Source organism: Orcinus orca, chromosome 12, assembly GCF_937001465.1.
Source record: "Orcinus orca chromosome 12, mOrcOrc1.1, whole genome shotgun sequence".
Lineage (NCBI taxonomy): Eukaryota > Metazoa > Chordata > Mammalia > Artiodactyla > Delphinidae > Orcinus > Orcinus orca.
In genome coordinates, this window is record NC_064570.1 from 16,283,526 (window position 1) to 16,298,516 (window position 14,991).

The window sequence follows — 14,991 nt, forward strand, 5'->3', positions numbered from 1 at the left end:
CCTCTGAATAAGAGTGTTGGGAGACCAAGGCAAAATCACCTTCCCCCAGCGAGTCCCTGGTAGTGGTAGGGCCACCCGATGGAACCGAAGTCAGGGCTCCTGCAGGCAGAACCAGTTCACCGGGGCATCAGCACCTGTCAGTGATGCAGGTGTGGTACGAGGTCCCTGCCTGGCTGCGTGGCACGTGAGGCAGAGGCTTCGTTGGGGAAGCCCTTCCTCTGTGCCTCGTTTCTACAAAGCAGAATAATACCTTCCATTTCCCGACAACAAAACAAAACCATAAACGGATTAGTGAAGAGGTACTGTTGAGGCAGCAGTAGATTAAGAACAGGAAAGAAACAAACAAAGTTGAGAAAAACAAATGATGGACTTCTGAAAGTAATGATTTTACAGTGACACTATGGGCAACCCTTATAATCGCTTTGCTGCATTCTCCTCCTTCTGTTTGGACACCACTCCATCTATTAGAGCAAAATTATAATTGTATTCTCAATGGACTCTATGTGCCAGGATTTGCTTTTGTCAAATGGAAGTAGGGCCAGAGTTACCTCATCACACTCCCCCAGGGCTCCAACACACACCTGCCTGTTCACTGGTTCACCCCAGCACCAGGACACGGCCCACGGGAATGCTGCCCATCTCACTTTCCAGAGGGAGAAATGGAAGCATCTGGCCTTTAAAACACGGCGAGTTTATGTTTGGCCCTGAAGCTCAAGGTTTTGGTATCTAAATCTCGTGGTTCTAACCTTGCTTTGAAGCCAGGGGAGCTCCCCTTCACTAACAGGAGATATGATTTCACGCCTTTCTTTCCCGAGTCCTTTTCAAGGTGAGTAAGCCTCAAAACAGAGAAGCACTTGCTTACAGACAGACTTACCTGGGTCTTTGTAGATACTGAGCACACCCTTGAAGTAATGAGGTAAAAATCTTTCCAGTAAAAGCAGCACATCTTCCAACTCCTCCAGAATCCCCACAAGCAGGAAGTTTTCATTCACGTTCAGCTTTGCTCTTTCAAGGGCCCACTCACCAGGCTCCCTTTATGGATATAAAAATGATTTTGAAATCAAAGATTGGTTTTCGCATTGCAGCAACAATGTGCTGGAAGCTTCTCCCTTCTCCCACCCATCCCCAGTCACATAAGTCCAAATCCCACTTTCTCCAGGGCCCAGCGAGCCCCACCTAAACGTTTGTTAAGAGAAAATGGGCCCAGGCAGCTAGGTCTCAATAAACGCTGATGAGAATGGCCTTTTAATAGGAGGACCAAACCGAACCCATAAAGTTAGAAGTTTTGAAATATGAAACTTACTGATTTTGATTTCTGTGGAAATCAGAATAGGTGTCAGGTCATGACCACTAATCATATTATTCTTTTGAGGAATTTAAAAACAAACTTTTTTTTTTTTTTCTTCAATTACAGAAGGAAAACAGCCTCATCTTATTTGTAAGGCAGATCTGTGAGCCAACAACACTGATATGAATGTAACGCCTGGCTGGCGTTGACTGTCTGGGGGAATTTGGGCAAGCCAGGATTCTTTTTTGAAAATGTTTAATAATCCTTACTTAGCTCAAATAGTTGTCATCAAGGTGGAACAAGGTGACATTTTGAAAGCATTTTGAAAATCATCACGAGATAAGGCATCAGAAGTCCTCGCCCCAAGATTGGGAAATATATAATTTTAAAAGTACTTTAAGGAGTTAGAATCTTGTTTCTTGGAATAAATATCCTCATTTTGACAGAAAGCGAGTCAACTGGCCCCAAATCTTCCCAGGATCTGAAGCCCTGACCGTGAAGCAGAAGGCATTTACTACAGGGGCCAGGGTGGGTGAGGGAGGCCTCCTGAGCTCAGGAGTTTATAATGAAGCAGAAAACTGACACTTCTAGCCCCAGAATTCTGACCGTAAACCAATTGGTTAACTCGGCAAAACGTCAATAATAACAACACACATAATAACGAAGCAGCAATCACAGTGTAAGCAAAAAGTACGAGTGAGCTGCAACTTGGAAACAGCTATGTCCCCCCCAACCCCCAGTCTCTTAAGGAACACAACGACCTTCTAATCAATGTCTCCTTTCGGGGAAAGTGCCGCTTCTGGCAGCAGGGTTTATTTTCCACCAAGCAAAGATAATATTCATCGTTACTACCATTTCTCCTGGAGGCTACACATTTGTCTAGTACAACGAATTTCAAGTGTAGCTAGACCAGAATCACCTGGGAGGTGGTCACAGATGCCTGGGCCTCACCTCAAAGACTGTGATCAGGTGAGGGTTCCTAACAAGTACCCCAGGGATGCAGATGCAGGAGGTGGGTGGACCACACTGAGGGCCCTTACTATCTGAATAAGTCACTTTCTAAAGAAGGTCTTGCAACCAAGTAAGGTTGAGGAGGGATCACTAGGAAGTACTTTCTTCTCTTTCTACTAAGCATGCCTCAGGAGAGAGACACTCTGGAATTTTGGGTGCGAGCATCTAGTGTTTCAGACCCAATCAGACACACCACACTGGCAAGGACAGCTGTGGGTGCAGCACAGACACTACAGAGGAGCAGGTTGGGCGCACCCCCTGGGCTTCACTATCTCATGGGCTGGGGAGTGACAGGTGTACGTCAAAGGTGAAGAAGAGTTTGGCTGGCATTTCAGTTACACAGCTTTACGGGTGGTTCCCAAGGCCTCTGCCAGACCTTGATTTGTTCATTTCTTTATTTACAGGACATTCAGAATCTCAAATGCCATCTTGAAAGATTAACAGTAAATAGTAACTGAATTCCAGAAGTTAGAGAGACTGGGGACGCAGAAGACGCCCACGCAGTGCCAGTTGGTGGGTTTCCCGTCATTGTTGTCCAAGTGAGCATGTCATGAGCCTGTTTCGGTCCTTACCTGCATCTGGGATGCTGTCCACAAAAGTACGGAATGATGTAAAACAATCTGGGGTTGGAACACTCAGGATAGTTTTCAAGGATACACTCGTTGATGTCCTAGAAGAGAAAACACAGCAGTGAGATGTCTGGCGGTCTCTGCAGGGCTTTGTCTAATGTCATACAGTGTAAGTAAAATTGATACTTTAATGATACGGGAAGGCCTTGAGAAGATGTACAGAACTCATGGATTTCATGAGAAGAAATGAAATCCCTTTTTTGCCTTGCACCAGCCTGCTTCACTGGCCAGGTACACACATGGTCAGAGCATTTCACAGAGTGCTTGGTCTGTTGCGTTAAATGAATTTCTGCATTTCCCAGTGGCCTGAAGTCTCTAGCTAGATGACAAGCATCTTGGAGCAGTTCGACTGACTGTGGCTAGCTGTGGCCCCAGCAGTTATGAGCAACTGGGAAGTATACAGTGGACACTTAACAAATATTTGTTGAATGAATTCAGTATGACTTAATTCATTCAGACTTAATCAGAGATCCCTGTACAGCCAGTCCCGTAGAAATGTGTTTCCCTGTGTATCCACACGTCCAACAAATACTTATTAAGTACCTACAATAGTCACATAGAGGGTCTGTAAATTTTGGAGGGGCTGTAAAACCATTTCTAATGTTATATTAGGTTAGGAAGTGGCCGGATGTTTGTATATAGACATTCTCTCACTTTCAAAAGCAACAGTTGTGATTTTCAAATAGAAAATCTGGAATTTCTGCATAGAAAGTTTCTCTTCTATGAGGTTGAGTGCAGTGTCTTTGTCAGCATTACTAGAGCTTACAATGACATGAAAAGAAGGGCTAAAAATCCTCTTTCATCAAGGCAGATTACACTGGATACCCTAGATAAGACATGTCTGGTTCTTAGGTATTTCTAAGGAGAAAAGATAACCCAATTTACAAACAAACCAAACAGCTATGGGATGTTTCTTCAGACACAATACTGGCAAGGCAAATTAAGAGTGGATATAACTCAGCAAACATGGTCCTATGGTCAATGAAGTTTATGAGTCAGTTGAAGCCACTGAATCTAATACAATTAGGGTAAATGGTTAGTTATTAAAAGGGTTTTTTTAGTTCAAGTTGGGAGTTGGAAAATATAACTTAAATATCTATTTTTTTCAACAACATTTTCTTTTCCCTCTCATGCTTCTTTGGTTTATATACCACTTAAATAAATTACACAATTACAGTAACAAATTCAACCGGAATAAAGAGATTCAGGAACAGACACACTCCAGCTGCGCACCTGAGCCTTGTGTGGGAAGCACAGGTGCACAGTTCGCAGAAAGGAGTATACGAGAAGCACGTGGAATGGTGTACGTCAGCCCATCCAGCCATGCATGAAGTGAAGGCAATAAGAGCACCTCACTGCATATGAAAACCCATTACAAATGCATGATGTTAGACCCCAAATACCTTTCTAAGAAGAAATTGACACAGAGGGATGTATGTATAAGACTATTCATTGCTATAAGATTTATTACAACAAAATATGGCAGAACGTACAGGTCGTTAATGGGGGATTGATTCACAGAGCAGTTATGGCACGTTCCTATGATGAAATACTGGGCACCCAGCAAGGATAAGGAGGAGCTACACGCACTGTCCTGAAAAGTGTCTGTGATGAGTTTTCAGATGAAATAAAGTCAATTATAGGACAATATGAACATGTAGGACAACATAAAAATAAAATGTGTTTACATAAGGACAGAAATATCTGGAAGGGGCTTCCCTGGTGGCGCAGTGGTTGAGAGTCCGCCTGCCGATGCAGGGGACGCGGGTTCGTGCCCTGGTCCGGGAGGATCCCACATGCCGCGGAGCGGCTGGGCCCGTGAGCCATGGCCGCCGAGCCTGCGCGTCCGGAGCCTGTGCTCCGCAACAGGAGAGGCCGTAACAGTGAGAGGCCCGCGTACCGCAAAAAAAAAAAAAAAAAAAAAAAAAAAAAAAAAAATCTGTAAGGATAAACACCAAACTGTTAAAATAAGTCATTTATGGTGGTAGATGTAATGGAAGATGGGAATACATTGAACTTTATTTGTTTTTGAAATGTTAGCTTTAATTATAATATATATATTTTAGTTTTATCATCAGAAAAGTTTAAGGAGATCTACACATTGTAAAACAAACTAAAACTTGTATAGAGGGTGACCAGGCTTTGCCATGAGGATGCTCTGACCTCCCTTCCTCCCTCACCCTCCAGGTATCCTCTGGCAGTTGGCTTCCCCCAGGGACCTGAGCCTTAGGTCAGAGTGACCCAGGAACTGGGCTGGGGTCAGAGGGAGGGAGCTAGGAGCTGGGTGGGAAGCAGAACACAGGAGACTCCGGGCACGGCCAGCGTGGTCAGGAGGGTCTGTCCTCTGAGGTCGAGATTTCACAGCAAATGGCTGAGTAAAATGGTGGTGATTTAGGGGGTGTCCAGAGATCTGCCCCCCACACAGTCAGCCCCCCAGAGACCTGCATTAACACGAGGGGCGGGGCAACTGAGCCCACCCAAGCCTCCTGCAGAGACTCTCACAGCGCCTGCGCTTCTCTGAGTTCACTTTACAGCGGCCTTTTAAGAAGAACTTGTGTAATTGTTTGTTTAGGTGGTGACTCCAGGAGAGCCCAGATGCCTGCTCACTGCATCTCCAGCGCTTAGCACCCTTCCTGGAAAAAGCAGAGGTGCAATAAATACTCAGCGACTGAATGAGCAAATGGCAGAAGGAACAAGCCAAGACACACACCCCTGACTCTGTTCCCAGAGATCCTGGCCTGGGGCTCGCAGGAGGGGGCAGAGGGCATCAGTTGGTGGGGAAGGGGAGGGCTGAGGACTGCAGGGACCTAGGAAAGACGTTTCTCTATTGGAATCCACAAATAACCTCTCAAGGTCAATTTATGGGAAGACATAAATTCCTAGTTTAAGAATTACTGTTAACAATTCTTCCTTTCTTAGAGCAAGGCATGTCGCAGGAGATTTCAAAGGGTTCCATTTGAGCCCATTAGGTTGATGGATGGTGTTGGCCACAAGCATCTTATGGAAATGCTATAGGAGGACATAAATACAAGATGACTCAGATGTAAGACCAAGCGGAAGCAGGAAACGAGCTGTGAAGACCCACGCACTCAGCTGCCTACGGCTTGGCCACAGTGAACACTCATCTGCTTCCCGGCAGCTCAAGGACGCGGGGCTTCGGGAAGCTGCTCCTGGCCACTCACACAGTCCACTCTTACTGGAACCCAGAACTTCAGTGAATGACCTTTCAGTGTTTTGGGCAACCAAATGTGACAAGTGTCAACACAGCTGTTCCTCCAGTGCTCTGCTCCAGTCCCCCCCAGGGCCATACGGTTTCCCCCCAGAATTAATGGTTTTATTTTTGGCATTAGGCTTCGCCATCTTGTGTTGTTTTACAATCCCCTTTTTATACTGAAGTTCTCTTTGTACATATATAGTTTAAAATGATTATGCAATTTCATGTTTTCTTCCCATGCAGTGTTTCTAGGATAAGGTTGTTTTAAACGAAAACCTTAATATTTATTTTAAGACTTGCTCTAAGGTCTTCACGACGGTGATGATTTAGCCAAGCGGGCCCGCTTGCCAGACTGCTTGCCAGTGCTTGATCCACGATTTGCTTATCTGGTCCTTGGATCTTGGCAGCTGCCATGGCACCCCACAAAGTGTCCCCTTGCCCAAGACTAGCCCTCTTGTAAGACTGGGTTTCAACATAAGACCCCACTCTCCCCACATTCTCAATTTATTCGGGAAATGAGATATTCCCTAGGAGCGAACATTCCAGATAACTGAGTCCTTTTAATTGCCAAAACTACAAAAAAAAAAAAAGGCCAATTTTGGTTGAAATTTATTCTAAACTGTGCTATTTTTAAAAGCATACACTTACACCCTCTAGGTTTTCTTAGTGGCTTCACCTTCTTCCACTTTGATCGGACAGCAAAATCACGTTCAATTGATTTTCTCCCGTAACATTTTCACTGGATAGACTGTGATGAATAACACGCACCTGTCAAAGCCAAAGGGCCCTCAGTGCCCAAAGGAAACCCCAGTCACTACAGCCAGATCCCTGGGGGTCACTCCCGAGTCCTCTCTCACCCTCACTGTTCACGTCACTCAGTGGCCCGACCCTGCAACCTGACCCCTAAATGGTTTTCTAACCTGCCTTCTGGCATCCATTCCACACCTCAGGCCCTGCTCAGCTCCTTCGCAGCTGGTTGGTATCTCTTCCTTTCATCTCTTCTCCCTGAACACATTCTACACAAAGTTGCTGCAGTAACTTAGCTGAAATGCAAATTCATCCACTTCACCCCTCTGTTCAAAAGCTTTGAAGTACTCTTAGTGACAGTGCAGTGGCAATAAGGATCAAGGAGGGCACCTGTTAAGAAATGCTAATTCCCGGACCCTACCTTGATTTAACGGAGAGCTTGATTTAACAGGTTTTTCTGGGGACAAGGCTAGAAATCTGCATTTTATTTATTTATTTTTATTTATTTTAACATCTCTATTTGAGTATAACTGCTTTACAATGGTGTGTTAGTTTCTGCTTTATAACAAAGAGAATCAGTCATACATATACATATGTTCCCATATCTCTTCCTTCTTGCGTCTCCCTCCCTCCCACCCTCCCTATCCCACCCCTCTAGGTGGTCACAAAGCACCGAGCTGATCTCCCTGTGCTACGTGGCTGCTTTCCACTAGCTATCTATTTTACATTTGGTAGAGTATATATGTCCATGCCACTCTCTCACTTTGTCCTAGCTTACCCTTCCCCCTCCCCGTATCCTCAAGTCCATTCTCTAGTAGGTCTGTGTCTTTATTCCCATCTTGCCCCTAGGTTCTTCATGACCTTTTTTTTGTTTGTCTTTTAGATTCCATATATATGTGTTAGCATACGGTATTTGTTTTTCTCTTTCTGACTTCCTTCACTCTGTAGGACAGACTCTAGGTCCATCCTGCATCTTAAAGAGGAGCCTTGGTGATTTTGAGAACCTGGTTGCCCTTCATGGGCCTCAACACTGGGCCAGAAGGCAATTCCATGCCTGGCTCATCTGGGTCCCTTGCCTGGAATTTCCTTCTGCCTCCTCCCCTGGTCCCATAGCGGGCCTAGGTTTTGGCGGAGTTCCTGGCAGGACGAGTGTTAGTATATATGCCAGTCCACCTGTAGCGAAAGGAAGGCTCCAGAAGCTGGAGAAGAATTCAGGATCTGACAGCAAGTTCAAGGTCACTCCTGGTGAGCCTTCTGGGTAGACAAAGCACACACAGCCTACACTGTGTGCTTTGCAGCATCCTAAGCATCTACAGTCCCCATTTAAAAGAATCCTCTCACCTCTTACCAAGCTGAGAGTGGTCCTGGGACTCTGTTCTTCTAGTAAGACAAAATAAGTGAAGTCTCTAGTATATTTCTCATTCATTCCACGATCTTTCGTCATCAAGCCCCCTCCAATCCCATGGCTAATCCTGGGCCCAGAAAGGAGGGATTTAAGGAGTTCCAGTAAAAGGAAAAGTTGAGCTACACCTACGGTCCATGGTGAGGTGAGGGCTGTGCCGGATGCGCAGGGCTCCAGCACCCCCCAGCCCTACCAAAACCGGAAGAGCTATGCTTTGCCTGGGTTTATGTATTGGGTTCCGTATAAGATTTCAGCTGATAACAAGGCTCTAAATCTGAAAATCATTGCTTCAGGCCAGCACGCAGCGGCTCAGGGTATTGGAACATGACCCCCATCACACCGCCCCTCCCTTTGCCCTATATAAGCAGGTGATTCTGATTGTAGGGCCCAGGAAGTCGGATCTTACTAGCTGGGTCATGACTGTTTGGGTCCTATGATTAAAGAGCACCTTGTGGAAAAAACCAAAACTATGAGAAAACATTTTTCCTCTTCCTCTCCTTCCTGGGGTCCAGGCTGCTGAGAGTTCTATTCTTCCCCCTATCTCACCCTTTAAGGAAAGAGGGGATACCAAGCCCATGCTAGCAAGGGGAAGAGTAGGTTTCTTATGTGCACAATAGTGTTAAACACTATAGAGTATCTATATTCTAAATGTCAAAAATATCTTTAAAAATGCATGGCATCTTTTATTGAAGAGAAATTTAATTTATTATAATTTTGGTGTATAGTGTCAATCCCTTGATTATTTTAGTTTTCATTATCAATTGTGAATGAATAGAGGCCCTTTGAACCTATGACAAGCTGGGCACGAACGTGGCCTTCAGGAAGGCATACTGTACACAGGTGGGGTGCTGGGCAGACTTCCCGAATTCAACTCTCTGAACGTTTTGAAAGCCACACCTGCTGGGCCAATGCTGTTCCAGGCTCCTGGGCAGGAAGGGTTGCCAAGTATGCAGAATTCTGCCAGATTGTGCAGTTATTTTATTAGGCAAATAAATGTCTACAGATTCTAGCGCAAAACCACTGGGCCCAACCCAGTTTTGTACAAACATTTTCAAAAGTAAAAGTGGAATACATTATCAGTCACTCCTTTTCATAATTATAGTTTTTTTGGCTAACGATCATTTCCCTTCCTTCTACATATAATGTCTGGAGTATTTGCACAAAGAATATCTTTAAGCGGAGGTTAGCCCCAGTGGGAGTTACTTAAGAAACCACTGGATACCCTAACTTTTATACAAGTGGGACACTTTAAGAAAGTCCATCTCGACAAAAAATTTCAGGCATAAATTTTATAGAACCATAAATTATGAGAACTGAATTCAGTGACTAGCTGAAGGAAGACTCAGGAAAAAGAGGTAGAGGAGGGCTATCAATCCTTTAGTGCTCTTTATTAGAAATGAAACACATGATAAACTTCACCTGGGATTCTAATTTTAAACTTTCAACTAGAATTTTCTCATAAAGTTTACATCTATGATGCCACAATATGGTCAAATGCAATCTGATTTCAGAGATTCTTAATTTGGAGTAGCTCAAAATCGGTTGCTTGTTGTGTTTAAATAAATCAAGCTGAAATCTTCAACAAACCAATGCCAAGGTTCTTTAATTATTTTATGAATTAAGGCATCTACTGTACATAAGACATCATGGTAAGCACCCTGGCCTCAAGTAGCTGACAACTAATTGTGCCTGTCTCCCTTTACTTGTAGTTTACAAAATGTAACTTTACTAACATTCATATAGAATATATTCTTGGTAGTGGTTCCCTTTATTTGTATGTGGTTCCCTTTTTATTAATGCTCTTACCTTATATTAAAATTTGTCTTATAAACTTTTTTTTAGCATTTAAATGGTGACCTTTTCTCATCCCTTTACTTCCAGTCTCTATTTTCAACAGATGACTCCCTCCCCCTGTTTAATAGATGAATGTAATCATTTATCTTATTATGATTATTGATATATTTGGATTTATTTTTGCATCTTTCTTTGTGTTTTGTTTGCTATTCTTTTCCTCTTTTTTTTTTCTTTTCCGTTCGTTTTTAAAGTTTTTGATAATACCACCTGCCTTTCTTCTTTTGCTTTAGAATCTAAAGATTTTCTTTCTACTATTTTCACAATTACCCTTACATTTTTTAACGTTCTAAGATTTTTTCCCCCAGATATGTGGTTCTGACAGCTTAAAAAATACAAACGATAACAATGCAGCTTAAAATACTCTCATTACTTGAGAAGTACTGAGGAGAGGTGCAGAATTTTAAGAAATCATTCATAAATGGTCAGAAAGGTGAGTCGATGGAAGAGTCATTTAAAAATGTTTAACGTTCAAACTTGATTAATTTTTTTCTAGTAAAGTCTGAAGTAATTTGGTCTTTCTATATTTCTCCTGAATCTGGAAAGATCTTAGCACTTTTAATTATCCATTAAACACTGCCCATCCCATCTTATCAATGTTGTCCTTTTTTAACACAAAAAACTCTTCGCACTCAGTATTTAACTCATTCTACCGACAGGTGTTAATCAATGGCTATATTCACTGTTGCATCTTGTGTCCTGCACCTTCCTTACTTCTCCTCATAATCCATCTTTTCATGATCCTTTTAGTGAAGTCGTTAAGTGGTTAACTCTTTCTATGTCTGAAAAAGTCTATAGAGTGATTGTGTAGCTGGATATAAAATCCTAGGTTGATGGTTATTTTCCCTCAGCACTGTGAAGATATTACTCTGCTGTCATCTGGTATCTACTGTTGCTGATGGGAAATCTGCTATCAGCCTAATTATGCTTCCTTCACTGGTCATCTGTTTTTCTTCCTTTTCCTTGATATCCTGCAGTTTTACTCTAAAATATCTGAATGTAAATTTAACTTTGTTTATTCTGTTCATAGGCTGTGGCTTTGTTCTTCCACCTCTCTAGGTCTGCCCTTTAAAAGCCATAGTCCCAGTGATGGGTCAGCAGTCGTTTTGTCTGGCTTTCTTGCTTGGCTGTGAGGGAAGTGTGGCTCCCCACCTGAGGCCCTGAAAGCACTGATGCTGGCCCCCCCACTGATGCTGGCCCCCATCTTGACAGAGAACCCAATGCCTGGCTGCCGCTGCCCCATTCTGGACCGGAGCTCGGCTGGCCTGTGATTTCACCACTGCTCATCACTCTGGTATTGTTCCAGGCATGGGGACCCTCTTTGGATTTCCTTTTTAAATATTCTATCATTGCTACGTGTTTGGGGCCAAGGGAGAGTGAAATCTCTATACTGTCTCGCTTGGGGGTCCTGTATGGGCTGTTCATGCTTTTTTTCCTTCAGGGAGTTCTACTGGAGAGAATATGGAGTGCAGAAATGTGTGTGATGGATGTGGGGAGTGCACCTTGCTGAGTCAGAGGAAAGATGCTTGGGAAAATGTCAAGTCCATGCCAAAGCAAGGTCACGTGTTTATTGAAATGTGATCATTTCTGCTTCATGAGGATGTCAGAGGCCAAAGCACAGTTTAAGCCGGACCTCGAACAGTATGATTCCTGAGGATTCTTCTTACAGACCCTGCAAGATATTAATATATTGTAGCAGGGACTTTATTATAATGGTGTTGCTTTGAATCTTTTAATTGCTTCAAGTGTGTCGCCGAAAGTTCCAATATGTGAAGTATACCACGAACACAAAAATGGCATAATCTTCACTCTACATTTTCTTTATTAGTATTATGTAGACTCTAAACTTCTGGAAGGAAAGCTTCCTGTCTCCTGTCTGTATGATGGTACCCACCCAGGGCCAGGCAGGTGCTCTTTTATAGCTCATAAAAGTAGCCTTTGAAGATGATGAGATTTTAATTTGAATTGTGCTATGCCTAGCAAATCACCATGGGAATCTGGTAGAAGCTTTCAGAAGACACTGCTGTTTTTCAATAAACAACATCATAAAAAATTCAGCAGCAGAGTGAAATGCAGAATGAAAGTACTGGTGCATTTTAATCAGAAAATGCTTAAATGATATTGTGGATGAAGATATATCATTATAGATATATTTTTTTAGTAGACATCTGGAGGACTGAAATGTCATTAAATTACCTCTAACCCACTCCCTGCTAGAAAAAGTACATTCCAGATTTGGTCTCCACTTAGAGGAATAATGACTTTGGGGCTTTGTGATTCTAGTCTCCAAGGCCCAGAAAAGCCATGTGGCTGGACCTCTGCCACCAGCAGCTCTGCCGTGAGCTCTGAAAGTGCTATCTTGGTTAACCAGCCCCCTGTGGGCAATTCTGCCCTGTGCATTCGGCCCAGCACATAGATGGCAGCAATCTTTGCAAAAGGGGGCTATGCTGATTCTATTTGGAAGCACAGAGTCAATAGGACTCTCTGTCCTTCTAGCACGACTAATGTTGAGATGCTGATCAAGCCCTTAAAATAAGCAGGAGGACGGGTTTATGGAGAGACCCACCGCCCTCTCTCCTACCTAGTCACATAGAAAAATAGGTCACCACTCTGTGGGCTTCCTGTGGGGTGGTAGTATGATATCATTCGAGTGGATTGCCAGTGGCTCTTATGGGCCTACAGTTTTCCCACTCTAGATCTTAATAAAACCATGGAAATACATTTTAACTTGACTGCTTTCCGTGCAACACCAGAAAGAAAAGATGCCAGTAAAACCTAGGCCAGAGATCAGAAGGACCACTGCAGATTTTACTTCAAAGTTGAATTATGAACTGGAAAGAAATGCATCACTCACCTCATATCTGTTCATTTCACCTGTTAAGAGAAGCCACAGGAGTAGGCTAAGTCCCCACACAGTTCAGTATTTCCTGGAGGTAGGACTAGGCAGACAAATCAGGCTCCAACAGAGCTTCTCCACCGACCTGAGCCTTTGTGAGTGTAAGAATGGCAGGAATTCCTGGGAAACCAAGTACGTTCTTCAAGGGTTTTTACACCATAAAAATTATTTATGACTCCTTTGGGCCACACAAGTTTCTAAAAGCCACAGAAACTGTCTTAACCTCATAGAATTTTGATGATTTTGCCTTCCCAGCTGAAGAGGTTTAGAATTCCCTTCTCTTTCTTTCACATACAATAGTCTAATAGTTTTGGCCTAAGAGGCCAAATCTAACCACAAAAGTCACACTTTCAACTTCTGGTTATCCAGGGCATAAACAACATGTCTGTAGATCTTTGAAGGCTCACAGCCTCTCCTTTCTGTGGCCCTGTAGTCCCAACCCAGAAGGTCATACAGAATCCACAACAGGTTTAATAAAGAGAAATTGAAACTAAAGAGGCAGAATGATTATTTTAGATGAACTGGGAATTTCAGTTTCTTAAGACGGTGTAATCATGAGTGACTAAGAATTGACTGGGTGAGAGAACTATAGGAGTGAATAGGCAGTTTTGTTTTTGAATGCATTGATTAAGGGCTATCAAGGATTCAGCAACATTGGATAAAGCAGTCGTGGAAATACAAGGGCTTGACAGTTCAGCTCACGCCTAGAAGGAAAGCTATGCAGTGAGAAATGCAAGGAAAGCAGGGTGAAAACTAAAAGAGCTTAGTAGTGGGGTCCGGAAGGAGAGCTGTGGTTTATAGAGAGCATGATTCCCTTCGTGAAAAGACTTACTAGGACCACAGTGAAACCCTTGACTGACGAAGTGCTGAACAGCCACCTGGTGGGTTATCTGTGGCAAATTTAAAAGCGCAGGCTGGCTTCCTACTCTCGGGATATTTTCAAATCACCAACTTCCCTCTCCACCCTTAAGTCAAAGAATAAGAATTCATTTCAATATTAGCCCAAGAAAAACACAATCAGAGGAGGTCACAATGCTAGAATACCGTTATTAATTCCAAGACTAAATACAGTTGATTTCAAAGCTTTCACCAGAAGAGTGGAAAATTTCCCCAGGGGGTTATGATTGGTTTCACTCTTTCGGTAACCATACTGTAAATTCTTTCCTTCTTCACTTTTAGCACTAAGGGCTAGAGAGTTTCTCAAAGTACAATAAGCCTAAGGATGCTGCTTTGATTTAAGAAGCAGAGAAAAGGAAGGGAGTTATTGATATGAAACGATTACCGTTTTTCAAAAAGAGTAACCAACATTTTAGAAAGTCCCACTAGAGAACCCTCGGTAGTCCTAGACTATTAGGGAGACAGTGCCCAAGACCTTCCTGTCTGCAGCCCACGACCGTTCTCCTTTAGAGAGAGTCAGGATTTAGCAGGAGGTATGTGCCGCTCAGTCCTATAGAAGGTGGAGGAGAAAATCATTCTCCTTATTCTACATTCTTGCTCTGGACTTGCTAGGTCTAAATCTATCTCATTGATAGTCAGAATTTGGGCATTTAAGATGTCAACTGACATGCAAACAAATGCATTAAAAAACAAATGTCATCCCTAGCTTTCTCCTTGCCAGTAAAGACTGAGGGAAACAGGTGGTTATTAACTTGGAGTACAGAGTACAGACACTCCCCCACCCTCACAAAGGGGTCTGGGGCTATAACTTTTTTATTTCAGTATGATTTGTTTTGCATTTAAAAACATTATTCTGAGAGGTCCGTAGGCTTCACTAGACTGCTAAAGCAGTTCATGACATGAAGGAGGTGAAGACCCTCCGTACTGGATATGGACAGCGGGCATATGTCTCTGCCGTAAGATGTATTTCCTAACTTGTACTACAGCACTGGCCCATCCAAAACTGTCAACAGAAGATTATTTTTTACCAAGATTTAAAAAATTCCATTTCAAAGA

The 14,991-nt window shown here is 43.1% G+C and overlaps 1 protein-coding gene and 1 long non-coding RNA gene across 3 annotated transcripts in view; one reads left to right on the forward strand and one right to left on the reverse strand.

Moving 5' to 3' along the window:
• The window catches only part of LOC117196481 (uncharacterized), a 349,791-nt gene that overhangs the window by 79,001 nt on the left and 255,799 nt on the right, over positions 1-14,991 (forward strand). The gene's annotated exons all lie outside the window — the stretch shown is intronic.
• UST (uronyl 2-sulfotransferase) overlaps positions 1-14,991 on the reverse strand; it is a 300,409-nt gene that overhangs the window by 72,890 nt on the left and 212,528 nt on the right. For both annotated transcript variants that reach the window (XM_049695384.1, XM_004263732.3), the window contains exons 6-7: positions 2,872-2,969; positions 875-1,032 (exon numbers count right to left, since the gene is read on the reverse strand). In XM_049695384.1, coding sequence (XP_049551341.1) covers positions 875-1,032; positions 2,872-2,969 — 256 coding nt within the window. The remainder of the gene's footprint in view (positions 1-874; positions 1,033-2,871; positions 2,970-14,991) is intronic.